Raw genomic sequence first — 19,325 nt, forward strand, 5'->3', positions numbered from 1 at the left:
GACCAGGAGAAGTTGCCCTGCTTGATCCTGACAGAACCAAAGGTGTAGGTTGTCTAGGTGTACACTTCCTGTTCTTGTGGGTAGTGTTAAACATCATAAAGATTGTGTTTAGTGTTTTCAGGCATGTTTTGAGGGTGGGGATAGCAGATACTACATTCCATCCTGTACCTTTTGTATACAGCATTATACTTCCTTCACACTGTGAAACATCACAAAATTCAGCATGACAAGTGCAAAGTCTTGCACTGTGCATCTGTGAAAGCTGGGGAAGGACCATCTAGACAGCAGCCTTACAGAAAAGGATTTGGGGATCCTGGTAAACAATTGTAGAAATGGAAGCTGCCTGTGTACATGACTGCATCTGGAGAGTGTAGCCAGCAGGCTGAGGGAAGTGGTTGTTATTCTCTTTACACCACTCTTCCGAGTCCATTTCTTTAGTACTGTGTCTAGTTTAGGGCTTCCTGGTATAGAAAAACCCCTGGGAAACTGAAGTGAGTCTAGCAGTAAGCCACTGATGTGGCTGAGGGCCTGAAGTATGTGATACGCAACAAAAGCCTGAGATACCTGAATCTGGTCAGCCTGGAGAAGGGAATCTCATCGTTATCCTCAACTGCCACATGTGTGCTTAGGGAGAACACAGAGGCAGATGCTTCCTGGTTGCACTGCCAAGAAGGACATACAGCGGAGACAGGCTATGGCAAGGAGGATTCTGATTCTTTGTGAGAGAAAAATAAAAGTACTCCTCCTAAGAATGGTCTCAGACTGGACAAGTCACCCAGGAGGGTGATAGGCTCTTTATCCTGGGGACAAACCTCAGCTGGACAAGGCCTTCGTCACCTGATTGAACTTTGATGTTATCTCAGATTTGAGTAGTTGGGTGGACTCTGATGTCCAGAAGTCCCTTCCAACCTAAATTGACTCTGTGGTTCAGTATATTTTTTTCCTGTGTCCACAAATGTATTTAACGTCATCGGTGCTCTAATAAAAAACAGTTGTTCTTCCTACTTCTCAGAATGAAAAGCAATATGTGAAATAGCATCTTCTTCTTGTTGTAGATGAAGTAGTTCACACAACTTATTTTTTTGGTAGTCTTAGGTGGTTACCTTGATTGGCTGGCATTTTACCACAGTCTGAACATAAGTATTGACAAGCTTGTAACTAGGCTTGTAAATGAAGGGAAACTAAATTTTGTTCATGTTGTTCTTCCATGTATTTAAAGAAAGCACCAGTTTCCTTGTTCCTGGCAGTGAATTGCCAGAACAGGTTTTAAGAACTTTGCACCTATGTTTTCTGTCTAATGCTGTTTCTCAAGTGTTTCCTTATGTCTAGTTAGCCTTGATAGCACTTGGAGTATTTTAAAGCATTCCTGCGTGGGGCTGTCAGAAGAGCCTGCCATCCCTGCATGACTGCGAGCCTGAATCATCCTTTATGAAAAATACAGGTTTAGTTGTTCCACTAGGTATGTTCTCATATCACAAGGGATCTCTATCTAGTAGGGTTCCTAATATGCTTATATCTGACACTATAAGGTGTCTGGCTAAGCAGTTGCTACCAACAGGGTGAAAGAAATCTTCCTTCTAAGAGCAAGATCTAATGGGAGATACTAGCTGGGTTTTTTTATTTCCTCTGTAAACTAAGAACTCATACGACTTACATGAAGTTGGATTCACAACATGGTTTTAATGCTGATATTCTTGACTGATGATAGTGGACTCAGCTAACCAAAATGCACAACAAGTTCAGTGTTTCAAAATCATATCGGTATATGGAAGTGCTGTCAGTGATGAGGATAACAATTTACAAATGGGACAAAATGTAAGAAATGAATCCTTTTTAAGTGGTGTTTTTTACTTAGATGGTATCCAAAGTGGCGCTTGACTTTCCTTACAATGAATTTGTATCTGTGTCTTTGAGTATTTTGCTTACAGCAAAACCCTTAGAAAATAAGATTCTTCAAAATTCTTATATTCCTAAATGCCTGGAAGTCTGGTAGATCCCCTTCTCGGAGAATATATATTGTCAGCTATGTCATGAAGGCATTCATTGACAGCACTATATAATGTAATGGTCCACTGCCCTTCTGGGGCAAGGATTGTCTGTGAGCAGTTTATAATGTGTGTTCATTTTTCAGAAGAAACTTTTCTCAAAGTGTTGTGTACTTGTTTCAGATGCTCTGGTACCTGCACACTGTGCAGGTACCTTGGGACAAAAAGCAGATAGTGAAGTAATGGCAATAACTTTCTTGCAGACTGAGTCTTGCTGCTTAAAACTACGGAGAAATATCACTTTCATCCTCTTATGCCCTAATTTCCTCTTTCAGTTAATTATTCAGACTCTTCACTTTTCATTTCTTATTTGTATTTAGAGAAGGCACTTTGCAGTGATGTCTTTAAAACAGCAGTGCTCACTTGTGCACACGTAGCAGCAATGATCTTTTGTGTCAGTGGCTGTAATATGTTGTATTGCACATTGGTAAAGATAGTTCTTTCTTCAAGTATATGGTTGGTAACTACAGAATAAATAATACAGGGACTTCACTGGAAAATGTGCTCCAGTAATTCACCTTCAGAGCTCTGTGGGTGACAGCTGGTGAAAGATAATGGATTATCTTTCTGCAAGAGGAAAGCATGGGCAAGACCTACTTCTTACTTCAATCTCCTTGCCCTCGTCTCTTCCTCCCCCCTCATGTCCCATATAACACTTAAGAACCTGTCCTCTCCATTTTCTGAGGGACTTGGGTGGAGACTGCTTGTTATCACTTCTGTGTTTAAAAAAATAAAACTAATTGGCAAGGAAATAAATTTAGCTGTGCATAACAATTCGTGGAAGAGGAAATCAACACTGTCTGCTTGTAATCTTTTAACACATATCCAGAAATAGATTGTTGGAGAGTCATGGTATTTGTTTTAAAATTTGTAGTATTGGAATAAAAAATAAGCAGGTCTGTGAATTAGAAAGCAGTGGAAAAAACATCATTTAAAGTCCAAAATATTGGTCAATATACTACAAACATTGGTCAGGCCAGATGTCTTTACCTGGTGCTTCCAGAAGTTTCTGTACTTTAAGGTAAACTTTATGTTGAGCATTTTTACTGAAACGTCTGTTAAGAAAAATTTTGAAGGAGAGATGGAACTGGTGGTAATTAAAGAAAAACTTCTCACATGAGATAACAAAGATTCTTACTAGACGTTGGGGGTTTTGATCTGTTCAAGTACGTTCACGTAAGAAAGGTGAAACTCCAAAGTGACGTTTTGGTTCCTTGAAAATGGATTCCTCAGAGAGTGGCTCTTCAGAAGAGTAATTCCTTAAATTTTGATTTCATATAATACAGTTGTAAATGCTTCTGGTTTCTTTCCTTTCTTTAAAATATAGCTGAATAGTCAGGAGTGAGCTTTTGCCAACAACTGCACAAACTACTCTCCTATTGTAAAATTTCTTAAAATAATTAGGTACATTTTTGTTCCTATGTAAGAGTAATGACTGGTGTAGTCTGAGCATAGTTAATAGACATAGTGACAAAGTGACCCTTGCTGCTCATGCAGGTAAATACAGTGGAATAGTTTTAACATATGTCTGTTCCTTCTCTTTTATGATGACTGATACTTGTTTTGAAAGATTTTGTGGAGCTAGATTTTTGTTTTTAATGATCCTTCTGTGGACTTGGTTTTAAAATTCGAATTATGTAGGAAACAAGAGTTAAGCTTCAAGAAATTATTATAAAAGTGAAATTTTGTGGCTGTTAAGGTATAATCAGTAGGACTCTTGCCAGAAGCGTAGCCTTCAAGGCTTTTAACTCCTATACAGACAATTTGATCAACAAAGAAGCAAGTTCTATAAGCAGAGTCATCCTTCCCCTCAATGCTGTGGGGCATTTGTGTCCTGCAGATGATTGTCACAGACCTGTGTTGTGTGTGTACCTGCTCATGAGAACCAGAATGAAGCTGTATGTTAAAGACTGTGAAACTACCAAGAGATTAAAAACATTTTTGGTAAATGTCATGTCCTTGCTTGATTCATAGTGGCAGTCCAAAGATGGAATAGTGTATTACTGAACAAGCACTCCTGAGCACCTTTGTCACAAGGCTGGGGGGGGGGGGCGGTGGGAAGGAGCCCTAAGTGACATATATATTGAGTATCTTATGTAAAGTAAGGGGAAAAAAATCGACAACTCTTCCAGACTTTTCTGTTAGAGAATCCCAGGGAAGTTTATGGAACAAAAGGATTACATAGCCTCAGCTCCACAATACTAGTATCAAAAATGAACCTAGCCTCCTTGAGCTACAGTATCAAGGATGAAGAGTTTGACAGTCTTTATAAGACTGTGGTTTGGGACTGAATGTGTTTTTAAAGTGAGTCCATGCAAGTGGAAAATATTACTTAAGAGCTAAAACAATCATGAAATGGGCAAAGTACCCAAGATTTACTTAGACGACACTGGAGGCAAATTAGTAAAGGAAAATATTAAATTCTGTATGGAAAAAGAAAAGGGAACGGGATATAACTAAAATGACATGTAAAAAAGTAGAAGGGCAACCATTTGGCTTTTCTCTGTGTAAATATTGGCTCAATATCTATACTAGTTTGCAGTTGCATTGAAGTAGATTAAAGCATTTCGTAGATTGACTGAAATTCCTTGGTTTTCTGTTTGTGGTCACCTCTTCTGCTTGTGGTCTCCTCAGAGGTCGAGTACTATGTCAGAAGATTTCTGGAAAGAAGTTAATGTGTCTTTACTGGTTCCTACTCTGGAAATGAGAAGCTGTAAAAGCACATCTACACCAGCAGGGTTTTCCAGCTGCATCTGTACTGGCATGCAGGTGCTCACCCTGGTGTTGCAAAGGAGCTTCCAAATGTTTGGTTGTTATTTCCAAGTATGAGTAAAGAAAAAGGTTGGAAGCCAACAGAATGGAGCCTGAGGTATAGATGAAGATTTGAGATTGCCGGCCTACTACAAGCTTGTTCTGAATGTCCTAGTACTTGATTTTCTGTTTTGAAATCAACACACCTGTCTAGATGGGCTGTAAATGAGGAAGAAAAAAAGGAATTCTCTGCTTAAATGCATGGAAATAAATCTTAAAGCAAAAGGATCATGGATGTAGTGTTTATTAAACAAAGATGGCATGTGGATAATGTTACACTTTAAGTAAAGAGGAGTGTACAAAACGGAAAACTTGTGTTTAAAATGACAATCTTAAAAGCAGAATGTTCTGTCGGATACTGCATCTGATATAAAAACTTTCTGGGATGATCCTCACTTGCTATGTCTACCTTGAAAAGCTGAGGAACAAGACCTAGAGGTGTGACGTGGTATTTACAGTTGTGAGTATAGCGATGGAACAGGTTTTTGTTCCCTACTGCTTCTGGTTTTAAGAATATGCGAGAAAGAGGGAGCGTCTAGAACCCAGGGATCTTGGACTGCTGCTCATCATGCTGGAGTGTGCAGTAACAGGAGGTGTGTTCTGGATTGGAATGGTAGTGTGGAGGATATAAGATTCCAGGAGCCTACAAGAGGTTTGGGAATGCCTAGAAGCATGTCCATTAAACAGCATGTCATGTGGGCTGGCAATCTGTTGAGAGCTTTCCTAAAATCATGATCCAGAAACTGGATTTAAGAATTTCTGAAAGGTACCACGGCGAAGATGTTAGGAAGGGGCTATAAGTACTAAACAAAACTGAAACTGTTCTTTGATACACAAAATACTGAGATAAGGGGAAAGAGCTTATTCAGTGTAATGTACATAAATTAGCAAAAATTTGGATAGGAAAGCATGATAAAAATACAGAATGAGAGGGAGAGAAGGAGGAAGAACTTCATCCTGCATGTACAAGAGAAAGCTGAATTTATAATGCTTGGAGACTTGGAAATGTCTCTAGGAAGAGGCATGGTGTTCTATTTTTAGATTCTTATTCTGTATGCTTTGCATATACATGTGATGTTAAAGCTCTTTAGTCATGCTCTAAATCAGTTAGATTTTAAAAATTCACTCTTAAGTGTTCCAAGATTTGCCTCCCCTGAGAATGATTTTTTGATTTGAAGGAAAGTTTAAAAATATGAACCTGTATAAACTGTCATGTGTCTAAGATTCTAGATTATCATATATCCAAAATGTTTTGTTTCGTGGGTATTCACTGTGTGTTAGAAAACCAAACCCTGCTTTAAATGGATTTTTGTTCTTATTTAACAGCAGATAATTATGGTCCTGGTCAGTTTGAAACTTCAGAATGATTAGCTGATGTTAGCAAGCTGATGGCTTAAGTGGGCAATATTCTAAAACAGAATTCTGCAGGCTTCTTGGTTTATTTCAGTGGTAATTAAAATTTTTGGCTTTTTTTTTTTTTTTTTTTTTTTTTTAGCCGTGAGCACTTTAAAAAAAACTGTACTGCTAATGATCTGTTATCATACAGTTTGACTCCCATTTTTTGAAAGCTACATCTAAGGCCAGGGGTAGGATTTTCTCAGTTTTCCAGTAGATTCTCCCCACCCCCCACTCCTGGTAGAAATTCAGACATTTCTTACCCATTTTAAATTTTAACTGTATTACATGGAAAGCCTGGGAATAGATACAGACAAATTTGGAAATACACTGAGTCAGTGTCAGACATTAAGGAAAAGTTGCACAGTGAAATTAGAAGCATGTTGTCTTATCCGGGTAAAGTTTTCATCACACCTTGGAAGGCTGAGAGATGTATTCCTCTTCCATTTTGACTGTCTTTACCTCTCCTCTAAGCAAGTAATTGTCAGGAAGCATCCCTCTGGAGATGTGTTTACCTTCTGAATACCCCAGACCCCAGCGATTTTTGTGTAACAGGCAGCTGGCCATGCTCCTGATGCCCTGCTTGCTCTGAGTTTTGTTGGTAGTGACTTTTAGCACTTTGAGTTAGTGAAAATAGTGCTGCTGTATGTAAATGGTGTTCCTCTTCCTTGTTGCCAGCCAGTGGTATTGGAATGAGTAGCGCAAGACAAAATAGCTTTGGCTCTAGATCCCTGGTCTAGAGAGGGAACTGAAGAAGTGAGAGTATTTTTAATAATAAAAAAGCCATTCTGAGCCATCCACTATAATGTGTAGCAAATCTAAGCGTGGGACTTGTTAGTATTCTCTGCAGATTTAAAGACAATGCTCCTCTTCTCTGCTTCTGAGTGTAACTTGAGCTACTGCAAAGATTCTTGTGCCTGGTTACGGTAATTGCTTGTCGCATGTCTTCGTGGCCTTTTCCTACGGCAAAAATCTGACTTTCAGTGACCTTTTAATTAGATCTCAAGCTCCAGGCAAGTTTTGAAACAGAGTGAGTAACGTCTGAGAAAATGTCCTCCTGCCCGCTGCCATTTAGAAGGAAGTGAAGAGAAAGATGTGCCACACCTGTTCTTAAAGTGGCTGTTGCTACCTGAACTATTGAAAAATAGCTCAGGGTATTTATGTGTGGTGTTGCAGCCTTGAGCCATCAAAAAAAAAAAAAAAAAAAAAAAGTCAGGTGCAGTTCTGTAGCACTGTAAGCTCACCTAATTATCCCATCCCCTTAGTCTTGTATTTCCTAGTTTAAGGTGTTGATCTGGTTGGGAACTGAAGCATCAGGCAAAAGGTAATTGTTGTTTGGCTGTGCTTCCTTATCCAGCTTTCCGTGGAGCTCCCTGTGCGTTAGCAGCCAGGCAGGCCACCTCTGCAGGAGCTGGACGCGCTGCAGGCTGGTGCGTGGGCAGCTCATCACACCCTGTGCCACTTGACAGTGGCTTCTGAAGAAATGCTCCGCTCCTTTACCCTCCTTGCTTGTGCTGGCGTGGCAGCCTCTCCCGACCCTTCAATGATGATGATTCAGTTTGTTCAGCTACAGGGTGATAGCTGTGTTATGTGTCTTGGTAGCTTGGGATCCTGCTGGTTTCGTGAGGAGAATCAGGTCAGTGAGGTGAGACCAGCTGGATTTGTTGGAGCTGACAGAAGGAAGAGAGTAGATCTATGGAACTGCCCGTCTGGTCACAGCGATCTGCTACAGTTGTGTCATTGAACTACTTTACTTCACTCTAAATTTATAAGCAGAGAAAAAGGATGCATCCTAAGGTGGATTTCACTCCTGTCACTGTAAGTACATTTGTGTAGGATGTCTTGGCAAGAACAACTTACTGGAAACCTCTAAGCTGTAAAAATGAAGGAGGTGACGTGGTAAATACAGCACCAGTGTAATGTGTAAATTGTTCTGTTACACAATGCACGTATTATGTTGATAGTAACTTGAGAGAAAATCTTGTCTATATTGGGGGGAAAAAAGTGCATTTACTGTAAGTGATTGAGAAAACAGCTATGCTGCTTTCTTAAGTTTTACTTCTAAGATGAAATAAAGCATGCAGTCAGGAACTAGAGCTTTGCTCATACATTGATGATGTAAGTGGTGGCTTAATTAATGTAAGCGTGTGTATGCTTATATCAGCATAGTGTGGTCATCAGATTGGAATTGTTTTACTTCTTAGGAGGTGCAAGAGGTGCTGGGTCTGATGAAATTTAATTTCATCCTATGTTATTGAAATTTGGGTGAGCTCAAATTTGAGATTTTCTTAATCTCTACTTTGAAACCATCTGAAAAATACGATTTTTTTTCCTGAACAAGTGTAATTCTCAGGCTATTCTACAAAAAATTATTAACTATGCTTTTAAGGTTATTCATCATGCAGTAAAATAAGTGGATTTCAGCAATATTTGGAATGTTGTTATGGAATAAAAGAAATGCAATCATTGAGATTTTACTGTTTGGAACTAGTGATTCATGCAAACCCCCTGAAACAATTTTTCCATTACTGATGTGTTTCAATATATGATTACCATTTGCTGTGGCGTAAATGGCCTCTCTAACACCTGCAAAATCTGGCCCTGAAGTAGGAGTACAAAAAAACTGAGATACAAATAAAGCTAAATTAAACAGATACTGCATTCTGTGGTGTTTCTTACAGTGTTTTGACGTGTTTTGGAAGAGCCTATCCTCGTTTGGTGTGGGTTGGCTAGAAACAGGCTCCAGTGTAGCCACTTCCATGGTTGCTGCACTCCATGCCACATGAACCTCAATTCCAAAAGCCTTTTTGCCCTTCTCCAGCCTCATCCTGGTTCCTGCATTGGGCTGGGGCTCCAGTGCTGGACCTGTATGGGAGTCACATTGGGTGAATGGTTTGGTGGGAGGGGGTGCAATTGGATAGACAAGTTAGCTTTTGCCTGGAAATGTTTTCTGGTTTGACATACCTCATGAAGGATGATGATGTAGACAGTAGAGTGGAGTGTGGTGGGAAGGAACAAGGAGGAACTCCTTCAGCAGTAGGATGAATTTCCTGGATTGAAGTGCTTGTGTACCTTCCTACTCAGTTGTCTCAAATTCTGGGATGTAGACAGTCCCAAGGAAAATCTGTAAATGGCTTAATGTACATGTGTCTTCCAGGCTGGGTATTATCATCTTGAGGAAAATTAAAGGACTGAAGATGAAGCTTATGAAGGCATTAGATATCAACAGTTATAAAAGAGCGGAAGAGTTTATTGTGAAATAGTAATCTTTTCTTTGCATTTTTTTAGCAAGACTTAAGGGAAAGTATCATTGAAAACCTTGTGAAATTTGAGTAGAAGCAAGATTCATTTGTTTTGGTCTCTGCAGAAAGTGCCAGCTTGCAGACATTGTTGGACTTCTGCTCAGTATTTTAGTCAGTGAAGGTTCTAAGGCTGAAGAGGCTGATGGACCACCAGGGAATCCGTGGTTGGTACATGGTCTGATGAAAGAGCTGGGAATCTTAGGGAAAACCTCAGGAAAAGGTTAGAGAAGCATGGCAGCTTTCCCTCTCCCAAACAAATGTGGCAAGTTGGAAAGAGATGTGAAAAACTGGACTACCAAGTGCAGTCAGGAGCACTGTTTCTCTAGGGGCTTTCTTCATTCTCCCATGAGAGTGGGGCTAGAGTTTAATCTCAAACTGCTGTTTTTTTAAATGCCCTTACGAATACATATAAAGGTGCAGGTTTTCTTGTCCAGTCTTTCTTCCTGCTTAAAAAAGTCTGTGTCCTGACAGCAGTATCTTGAAATACTACATTTTGTGAAGTTTCACCAGGTTTGTGTGCATAGTAAGTCACTTCTGGCTTTTTCAAAGTAAATGCTATTTACAGTCACATTTTTCTTCAGTGTTAGTACTAACAGTCCCATCTTCCAAGATCAACTTCAGTATTAATAAATAAATAAGACAAACCCTGCCTGAACTGGCTCTAGAAACCAAGTCGTAATTCCCTAAATTTGGATCATTCAGTGACAGTAACATGAGTAAAATAAGAAATTGGGCAGTGAGCTTCACCCTCTGTTTGTTACAGATGTAAGCTTCCTCTCCTTGTACTTGCATCCCTTGTTGTACTAGCACATGCCATGGTCTGACTGGCATGTGGTTTTTATTTTATCTGTTATTTTTCCTTTGGTAAATGAAGGTCTTGCATATATGAGTACAGCAAATAGTCATTTGGTGTGTTTCTTTGGATGTGTGAGCCAACACTTACTTCCTCTCACCTGTTAGAACTCTGTTGCTATTTAGTTCTCAAAGACACACAGTGGCCTTGGCAGGAGTTAAATTGGCAATGTAATTTGTCACTTGGACTACTGGAAAACATCTGGTGTTCCTCAGTACTTGTCTGTACAAACCTTGAGTATCGTCTTTGATGTCCTTTCATTGTAAGCATGGAAAGCAGTGAATGGGCCAGGCAGGAGATAGCCAGCTATTAAGTGTTTGTGGTAACATTCATCAGTGAGCTGGCATATTGCTGCTGATTGAGTCCTTCTGTGTGGCACTTGCTTTTGGGGCTTGCCACACAAAAAGAATAACAGTGAGCACAGATGATGTTTCAAGGTAAATGCCTTGCTCTTCTGCTGGCAAATTTAGCAACACTAATAGGATCAACATCAGAACTACCACTCAATATTTTTCTTCAAAGCATTTCCCAATGCCATTAGCCTTTAGCTTAGTGATAAATTTTTCATGCAGTTACTGCAGATTAGTGTACAAATTCCAACTGCCACAATCAGTTCTTCTGTAACTGATAAAGCCAGTTATGGAGCACGATGCCGAAGCTATGAGCACTCAGTCCTGGTTTATGCCTAAAATTAATGATGTTTTTATCCTTTTAAATGTTTGAGGAGTTTTGCATGTAATTATCTGATCCAATTGTTATCCAAAGTCATAGTTCTGTTAAGTATCAGCAAGGTGTCTGATCGAAGGTGCTCAGATACTCTTTTACATGTCAGAAGACTTTCATAAAATGAAGCAAAATCCATAACTGGCAGCAAATGGATGCCTTTGTACAATAGTTGTTCAGAAAGCTTGAAGATTTTTAAAGCATTTATATACCAAATAAAGACTAACAACTTGATATTTAAATAATTAGTTACCACCTTCTGTCTTGAAAAATCAGCCGCAAGAAGACTCAGACTTTCTTGCTATTGTGTTCGTGTATATGTCTGTTTCTACTGGCATTTTATTTCAGATTAATACTGTTAGAAGAGAACATGTTAGAGTTAGGAAATACTGAGTACCAGCCACCGTAAACCTGGATGGCCGTGCTTGGGGAATAATGACTCTTGACAGCTTGTGAAGCAGTGTTGTAGCAAGAGGCTGTTCTGCAAGTTCTGTAGGCACTTCGCAAGAGGTAACCGGGTTATGCTTCTGTGGTTTTAAAGGCAGTGGAGTTTGTGTCATTGTAGTGATAACCAAGAGCCTTGCACCACTGCATTGGTCCAATGGATGCTGATGAATGATGAAGAATTGGATCATTGAGCAAGAGGCAGAGTAAGTGAAGTGTGTGTATGTACGTCATAGAAACAGGAGGGAGGGCATGGCAGAAGTCAAAGGCCCAGGAGAAAATGTGTCAGAGAACACAGAATGTGTCACCTTTGACTGTAAACAGCAGAACTTTGGTGAAGTTTGTCTTCCTTGAGAATTTGTATTTATCTCCTTTACTAGGCTCAGTGGAATAACGCCCTGCCCTTCCCACTGCGTGACCTTCCCTTTTCTGCTGCACACTTCCTTTCTTCCCTCTTCTGTGCAGTATTGCCCCACTGTCCCTGCATGACTATGGACAGTGAGCTATGTCTGCTTTGCACATGGGTGTGTGCTGGCTGAGCAGGTGACTGCTGTATTTCTCCTGCCACCTTTCCCTTAGTGGAGGTGATACCGTGAGTGTCTCCTATTCACTGCCGTTTTTTAAATAAAACTTGTAGGAACTTGGTATCTTCCAACAGCTTCAGTGAAATTTGGTAAAGGGGATGTGTAGGGTCTTTATTGGGATCAAAAGGTACTGGGTGAGAGGAGTGGCCTCAGAATGCCCAGCAATGTGATCACACATACCTTATTTCCTTAGGAAACAAGACTGAAAAAAAAAGCATTCACAGCGGTAGATAGTAAGAGGAAACAGGCCAGCACAGGAAAATGGAAGCAAGGGTCTATTGGAAAAATTAAAACTCAGTCAGCATAGGATGGAAGAATAAAAAAACTTGCATTTCTAAAATACAGAGAAAATTTCACAATCTGATACAAGAGGATTGTACTTCTTTAAAACTCAAGTGTGGGTTGTAACAGGTATTTATCACCTTAGTAAGCAGGTTGGGGCTACCTGGGTGTGGGTATCTCCCAAGACATGTATACAAGCACTAACTTGTTAAACCTGCCAGCCTGCTGTTTTAGTAGCAATATCATAGGAACACTGTTTCTTTGAAAAGGGTGCACAAAGGACACACAACTTACTTGATTTCTAGAATGTAAGTTAAGAGGGATGGCTGAGGGAAATGGTAAAATTTGCTGCTCTTTCATGTTCTTTCTCCAAAGAAAACATCTTAAATAAAGTACTGGACCTGCCTGGTGGGAGTATGGGTCCACAGACAGTTATCTGCGTCATTTTGTTTTTCCCTGACATTAATATTTTGCAATTCACATAGTTTCCTACCACAATGTTTTGTAGAGGGGATGAGGAGATAAAGGGAGCATGGTGGCAGATGAATTTCTGTCTGACCAGACAGTTTGGACATACCTTCAGGCCAGATCCACCTGAATGTTATCATGTTATATTATGACTTAAACGCCAAATCACTTACAGGATCAGTTCTGAACTGTGAAACTCTCTGGTGTAGTCAGTCTAGTATATGAATAGGTTGTCCCATGGAGTCTTCATCCTTGGAGGGTTTTGAAACCTAATCAGGCAGAACCATAAATAACCTGGTTAATATTGACTGTGATTTGAGCAGGTGATTGGATTAGAGACCAACTAGTCCCTTTCAACCTGAATTGTGAGTCTGTGTATTATTTTCTTGCAGTTGTCACATTTACTTAAAACTTAGAGCTGCCAATGATACAAAACATCAGATGTTCTTGAACATTTGGCTTCTTCAGCTTAGTGATTTTTTAAAATTTCTGGAAACTTGTACTGCCTGACAAAATATGGAGGAGTCCTCCAGTGAGAGGCCTGGGCTAACTCCACCACTGAAGCAGCATCATAACCCAGTGGATTGTCTTTTGCCCACTGCAGTGTAAGGATGTTAGCTTTTGTGATTCCACATGATAAATTACTGACATAAATGGAATGATCCAGAATATGAAAAGAAAGTAAAAATTTGAAACATACCTTGACTCTTCTCATTTTTAACTACATTCTAGGTGGGAAAAGTTGACCTATTATTTTTTGAGGGTGATGTTGACAATACTGCCATCCTTCCCTGACTTGCTTTCAGAAATGAGAAGAAATCTGACATATGAGGCCAGTGTGCACCCATTCCTGGGGTAGCAGTGCTGAGTGCCCAGTCTGCTGTGTCAGATCATCTCTGCTGGCGTTTCCTGCAGCTTTCAGTCATTTTGAAACTGCCTCCAAGTATTTTCTATCAGGTGCCATAATACAGATTGACTGCAGTGTAGATGGCACCAGCTCTCAAACCTAAATCACAAACCTATTTACCTGTGACTGTGTTTAAATTATGTTTTCAAATTATTCAAATTGATGTTTTCTTTTTGTGTAAACAAAATATCCTAATCCCATCTATCTGTGGAAGAGGAATATATGATCAGAATAGAATTTGTATATGGAGAATTATGTCTTTCATATGCACCCTGCTATTCAATGAAGAAATAAATGCTGGCATTTCACTTTCCATTATGAATCAAAACATCAACTGTTACTGTTTTGTATTATTTTCTTGAGAGCATACATTACTTGGCTTCTTAAATTTTTTTGTTTGGATTTGGTTTTTTTATTCCTTGTCTGGCGTTACAGAAAACACCCTTCTTCCAAACAAAAATAGGTACAATAATGCAAAATCAGCTTGAGAGAAAAGGCAATGATGCATACAAAGATATTGCACATAGAGTGTCTATCCCACATTCTGATTACATCCTCACAGTCGTGAATAAACAAACTCTTGCAATTACTCTCAGCTAATGTTACCCTGACAACAGTGTGTATATATAACAAAATTCAGTAATCACTGCCAACAAAACCCCCACTACAGCTAATGCTTCTGTTTGCCAGGATGAAATACTTTCATTAAGGATTAAATCAACTCCAGATCATAAGTTCTGTCTTCAATATTAGGATCAAAAGTAATTATTCATTCCAGTTTATGGAGATAAGTTTGCTTTGAGTTCCCTGTTCATCAAATAGTTATATTTAAAAGGAGAAGCTGTAGCTCTTTTTACCAGTTAGGTAGTGATAAATCACTTGGAATTGTTCTGGCAAGCACAGTGGACACTGTCTCTGATGCTTTTTGGTGCAAGTTTCTCCTCACTCAGTTTTGCCAGTTCTGTGCATGCTACTGATACGCATATTTGCAGATTGAGGAACAGCAGCCTCCTGGGACAACTGCAGGAAAGCAAATTGGAAATAGTTTTTGATTTAACTTATTAAGAGATAGAAATTGTGAAATCCAGTATTTAAATGCAGCAGGTCACATCCTGGTGTAAACAGGGTTCTACTTCAAAATGCCAATAAAGTTTATATTGGTTTAAATAAATTACTGGTCTGTTGCCTCCTCTGTGCTCTAATCTGCTCTGTAACGGCTGTTGTAGTCTCTGTGGTCATGAGATTCTATTGACATACAGTTTAATTTTCAAGTTATATTTACTTTTAAGGCATCTTAGATACATTGAGAAAGACTTGGAATTTTTCCAGTTCAGGGGAGGTCCTGCAAAATTTAAACTTTTTCTGTACATTCAAGTGTTTGTGTTCGGTGCTTTCAAAGCAGAGACCACTGAAGCTGCTGTGTTTCCGAACATGATCACCTGCTAAGTACTAAAAGCGAACATTAGTGAAGTGCACAAATGGCTTGTAAAAATAGTAACTTCCTTCTAGGAGTGAATATTTCTTTTAATTTACATATATTAAACTAGTTGATTGTATTGACTAGTACTTCAGTTGACCAATTGAGATGGAAAAAGCAGGACCAACCCAGGACTCTTGTAGATTTTAACAGGAATGGTGGTCAGGAAAATGAGGACTGCTCATCCTTCCTTCTTCAAGGATACAATTTCTTGAAAGATAGCAGTAATGCCCTTCCCTCCAGGCTCCATTTCTTCTGTGTACTGAAACTTAAGTATGTGCTCTGCTTGATACATAATATTTATTAATATTAAAATACAAAACAAATCAAATTAACTTGCTTTTATACAACTTTATGCATTTCTAAACTGAATTTCAGTTTTAGTGGTGTGAAGCTTGATACACTTCCAAGCAGGAAAATTTGTAGATGAAATAATAAAACATTTTGTCATCAGTCAGCAGAAATGTAAGATAAAAGGGGGTTTTTCTGAGTGTACAAGACAGCTTGAACTTTAGTAGATTTGTCTCTTCTGGCTTTGAAAGTTGCTTGTGACCAATTTACAGCAGGAGGGCTTTTTATACTTAAACCAATTGTTTCTTTTGCCCAGAGAAGTTGTGGATGCTCCATCCCTGGAAGTGTTCAAGGCCAGGCTGGATGGGACTCTGAACAACCTGGTCTAGTGGAAGGTGTCCCTGCCCATAGCAGGGGCTTGGAACGAGATGATCTTAAAGGTCCCTTCCAACCCAAATCATTCTATGATTTTCTGATTTTGACGTTTTGTTTACTTAGTAGAATTTTTGCTAAAATGTGCTATTTACTTAAAACAAAAGTTATTATTGGGTTAGTGTCCTCTAGAAATAAATACTAGATTTTATTTCCCCTTGAGTTTTAATAACAGAAGCTGGTTGTTTTGCGAAATTAGTTCAACGACCAGCATTCTGTAGTAGCAAACCCATACTTAATAAGGGAACTTACATGTTTATTTCTTGTCTGCAGTTGTGTTTCCTCAATCTGTTTTAATTTGATGGGAAGGAGGTGAGAGAACCTTGCAAAATAGTTGATAGTACCACTGCTGATGGCTGTGGTATATTACTTGTACAGGTGTCTGATTGGACTGGTATAGGTCTCTAACTGGTTTGAGATGGTGGTGCTGGGGAACTTCGGTGGAAACAATTTTGAGTTTGAGGTGATAGTCTCAGTGACCTTGTGGTGAGGGAAAGTGTGGTAGGCATTTCTGCCCAGCTGAAGTAGGGAGTCTAGCAGAAAATGTAGTAGAGTCTCATTCTTTAAATTTCATACTTTGGATAGACAAGAAACTCTCAGTGAAAGGGGTATTACTTCTGGAGGAAGCCTTTTCAGTAGCACCCTCCTAAGTACAAGGAAGCAACATGACTGTTCTTCAGTACAGCTGTTTCTTCATTATTTTAGCAGTTACGTTTTTTTGCTGAGAGGTTTTCAGGCATTCTTGGTTAGACTTCATAATGAAATTTTCAGTCTCCAGTTCAGACTTCTGTGTCTCTGTGTGTTTATAAGGTTTAGTTTGTTTGTGTTAACATCTGAAATACACCGTCAAGGCAGTGATCCCTCTTGTAGGAATTCTGTTTGGCTTATAACTTATTAGCTTAATCATAATGTAAGGTGAGGTAAACAGGAGTCTGGGCTGAATTACAAGTAGTAGTTCTATGATGTTTTATTCAGTTGCAGATGGGAAAAAAATACACGTGTTTGAAAACTTTGGTCTTTTTAGTCTAATAGTGTTTGTGATGAGGTGAAGAGCAGCAATCTTTTTGTGCCTAGTTTGAAGAGTAGACTGCTGCTGTGCTTGTGCAAACTCATCCTTGTGCAGTTTGCTTGCACTTGGCACCACTGTTTTTCCTTATTGAGCTGGTCTTCAGAGTAGAGTCTTGTAATAAACGTTCTATCTAAATAGTAATCCACATGCTGTGATATGCTAGAAATAAAGTATTCTTAATGGGATCTGGAGAGGAGAAAACTGATGGATCTGCGGGTATAGTGGAATTTATCCACCAAATATTTTGAGAAATGTGGGACCACCAGAACAAAGTAAGTGTAAGTTAGTTAATTGCTGGACCTCTTTTTAGATTGCAGCCCTTCAGTACTTGGTCTAATTGAGATCTGGTGAATGTTGCTTAACAGAAAAGATAGTTCAAAGTAAAAAGCTTAAATTAGCCACAGATCCTGTGGGAAATGGTTTCACTGCTGTGGAGTAGAGACAGCTATCTCTTGAGATTGGCTTGTTAAAGCCTTAGCTGGTACTAGCTGAAATAATAAAAAGTAAAGCTGCACTCCACTTAAGAAGAGACTTAATCTAGTGCCTGCAGGGTAGGGCAGATTTTCCATAGGGTTTACCAATAATGAATGAGCTCTCCCTTTGACATGGTCCTTCACTGATTCACAAAACCCTAAAGAAAGGAGGGGGAAAATCCTTCTGAAAGACCACTTTGCTCTATATTCTTACTAGCAGCAAGACAGAACCATTCATGCGATTGAACTTTTTAAAAAGTGTTAATTGTTAATTAAATAGTGTAATTAGCTTTTTGTCCTTCTGTAGTTTTAGTAGTTGAAAATCTGCTATTGCTCTGGGTATGCAGTGAGTATTTTTGACCTCCAGTTTATGGGTTGGCTTGTGATGTTTCTCTTTATAATTGAATTTTCTTTTTTCTTTTTTTTGTTAAACAGCAAAACCATTTACAAAATTGGTAAAGGAAATGCAACTCCACCGAGATGACTTTGAAATTATAAAAGTGATCGGAAGAGGTGCATTTGGAGAGGTAAGAGATTTTTTACTTTCAGTTGTAGTAATAAAACTTTCATTGTTTGTGCATCTGATTTCTTGTTACAGTTGACCTGAGGACGAAAGGTTCACATAGGTGTATTAAAATACTTCCAAATGTGGGATGTAGCTAGGTACCTGGTGCAAGGTCCCTTTGAAGCAGGAGATTCAGTGTCCAGGTGTGCCGTTTCTGTGGCTGGCTCTTTCTGACTTCAGTGTAGCCAAACAAGTGTCTCTTGGATGTGCGTATGGATGGGGTGGTCCCACCTAGCAGCTGCACAGCTGAATTTGGGATCTCTTCTCCCACTTGCCATATGTGCTGCTCGGTGCTGCTCTAATTTAACACAGAGCTGGGCTGCTTCTATGGTAGGAGCGAGGAGGCTGCTCCGCCCATCTGCCTGTCTCTGTAGCAATCTGGTAATGCAGAAAGACGCATTTGGCTGCCTCAAAGGCTGTTCCCTGTCATCTTTGAAGATCAAAGGCTGCTGGATCTGTTTTTTGGACAGCAAGTCGAGTCATGCTGGGATGATAGGAACGCCTTGTGTTTTGAGGACTCGTCAGTCCCAGGACCCTGCATTGAAGCTTTACTTAATATGTTTGATGAAAGTCTCATCAATTACACAAGCCCGATAGGGGTTGCCACTGACAAAAGCCTTCATGGGCAACAGGCATTAGATAACTGAGAACCTCAAAGACAACCTTTTCAGCATTTAAGAACAGATAAAGTCATAGATGTCAGCAAAAAAGGTTATTAACTAGAGAACTTCTAGAAGTAATAAAACCCTTATATTTCTTTCCGGAAACTTCTTCGAAGTAGTGCCACACTAAAGTGAAATGCAGAGACTGCCATTAGTGGCTCACTTCAGCCCATTAGCACCTGGTTGCAGCTTTTGCTGCCAGTGGCTAAGGATAAGCTTCCTGATCCCCATGTCCTGTTGTCTCCGCAGAGCAGAGAGCAGGGCTGTCTGCTGTGCTAGGCATTCCTTCCAAGTGTGGTGTGCCCTGGACAGCTCAAACTCTTTCACATAGGGTTTGATTGTGGGACAGGGGTAGCACAGGCCAACCAGAAACTCAGCTAAAGAAACACCAAGACCCTACTTGATCTGGGTTCAGAAAGCAACGAGGTTTCTATGTGCATATGCACTTGGTAATGGGTGAAGTAATGACTTCATATCCATGTGATTTTAAGCTGCTTCAGAAACTGCTTTTGAGAAAAGTGGACACCTAAGACAGAAGTTAA

The 19,325-nt window shown here is 39.6% G+C and overlaps 1 protein-coding gene across 9 annotated transcripts in view; it reads left to right on the forward strand.

The window, feature by feature from the left end:
* Positions 1-19,325, forward strand: part of CDC42BPB (CDC42 binding protein kinase beta) — a 92,856-nt gene that overhangs the window by 10,721 nt on the left and 62,810 nt on the right. For all 9 annotated transcript variants that reach the window (XM_048305552.1, XM_048305551.1, XM_048305557.1 and 6 more), the window contains exon 2: positions 17,992-18,083. In XM_048305552.1, the coding sequence (XP_048161509.1) occupies positions 17,992-18,083 (92 nt within the window). The remainder of the gene's footprint in view (positions 1-17,991; positions 18,084-19,325) is intronic.

The sequence above is a fragment of the Corvus hawaiiensis genome, chromosome 6 (assembly GCF_020740725.1).
Source record: "Corvus hawaiiensis isolate bCorHaw1 chromosome 6, bCorHaw1.pri.cur, whole genome shotgun sequence".
Taxonomy (NCBI): domain Eukaryota; kingdom Metazoa; phylum Chordata; class Aves; order Passeriformes; family Corvidae; genus Corvus; species Corvus hawaiiensis.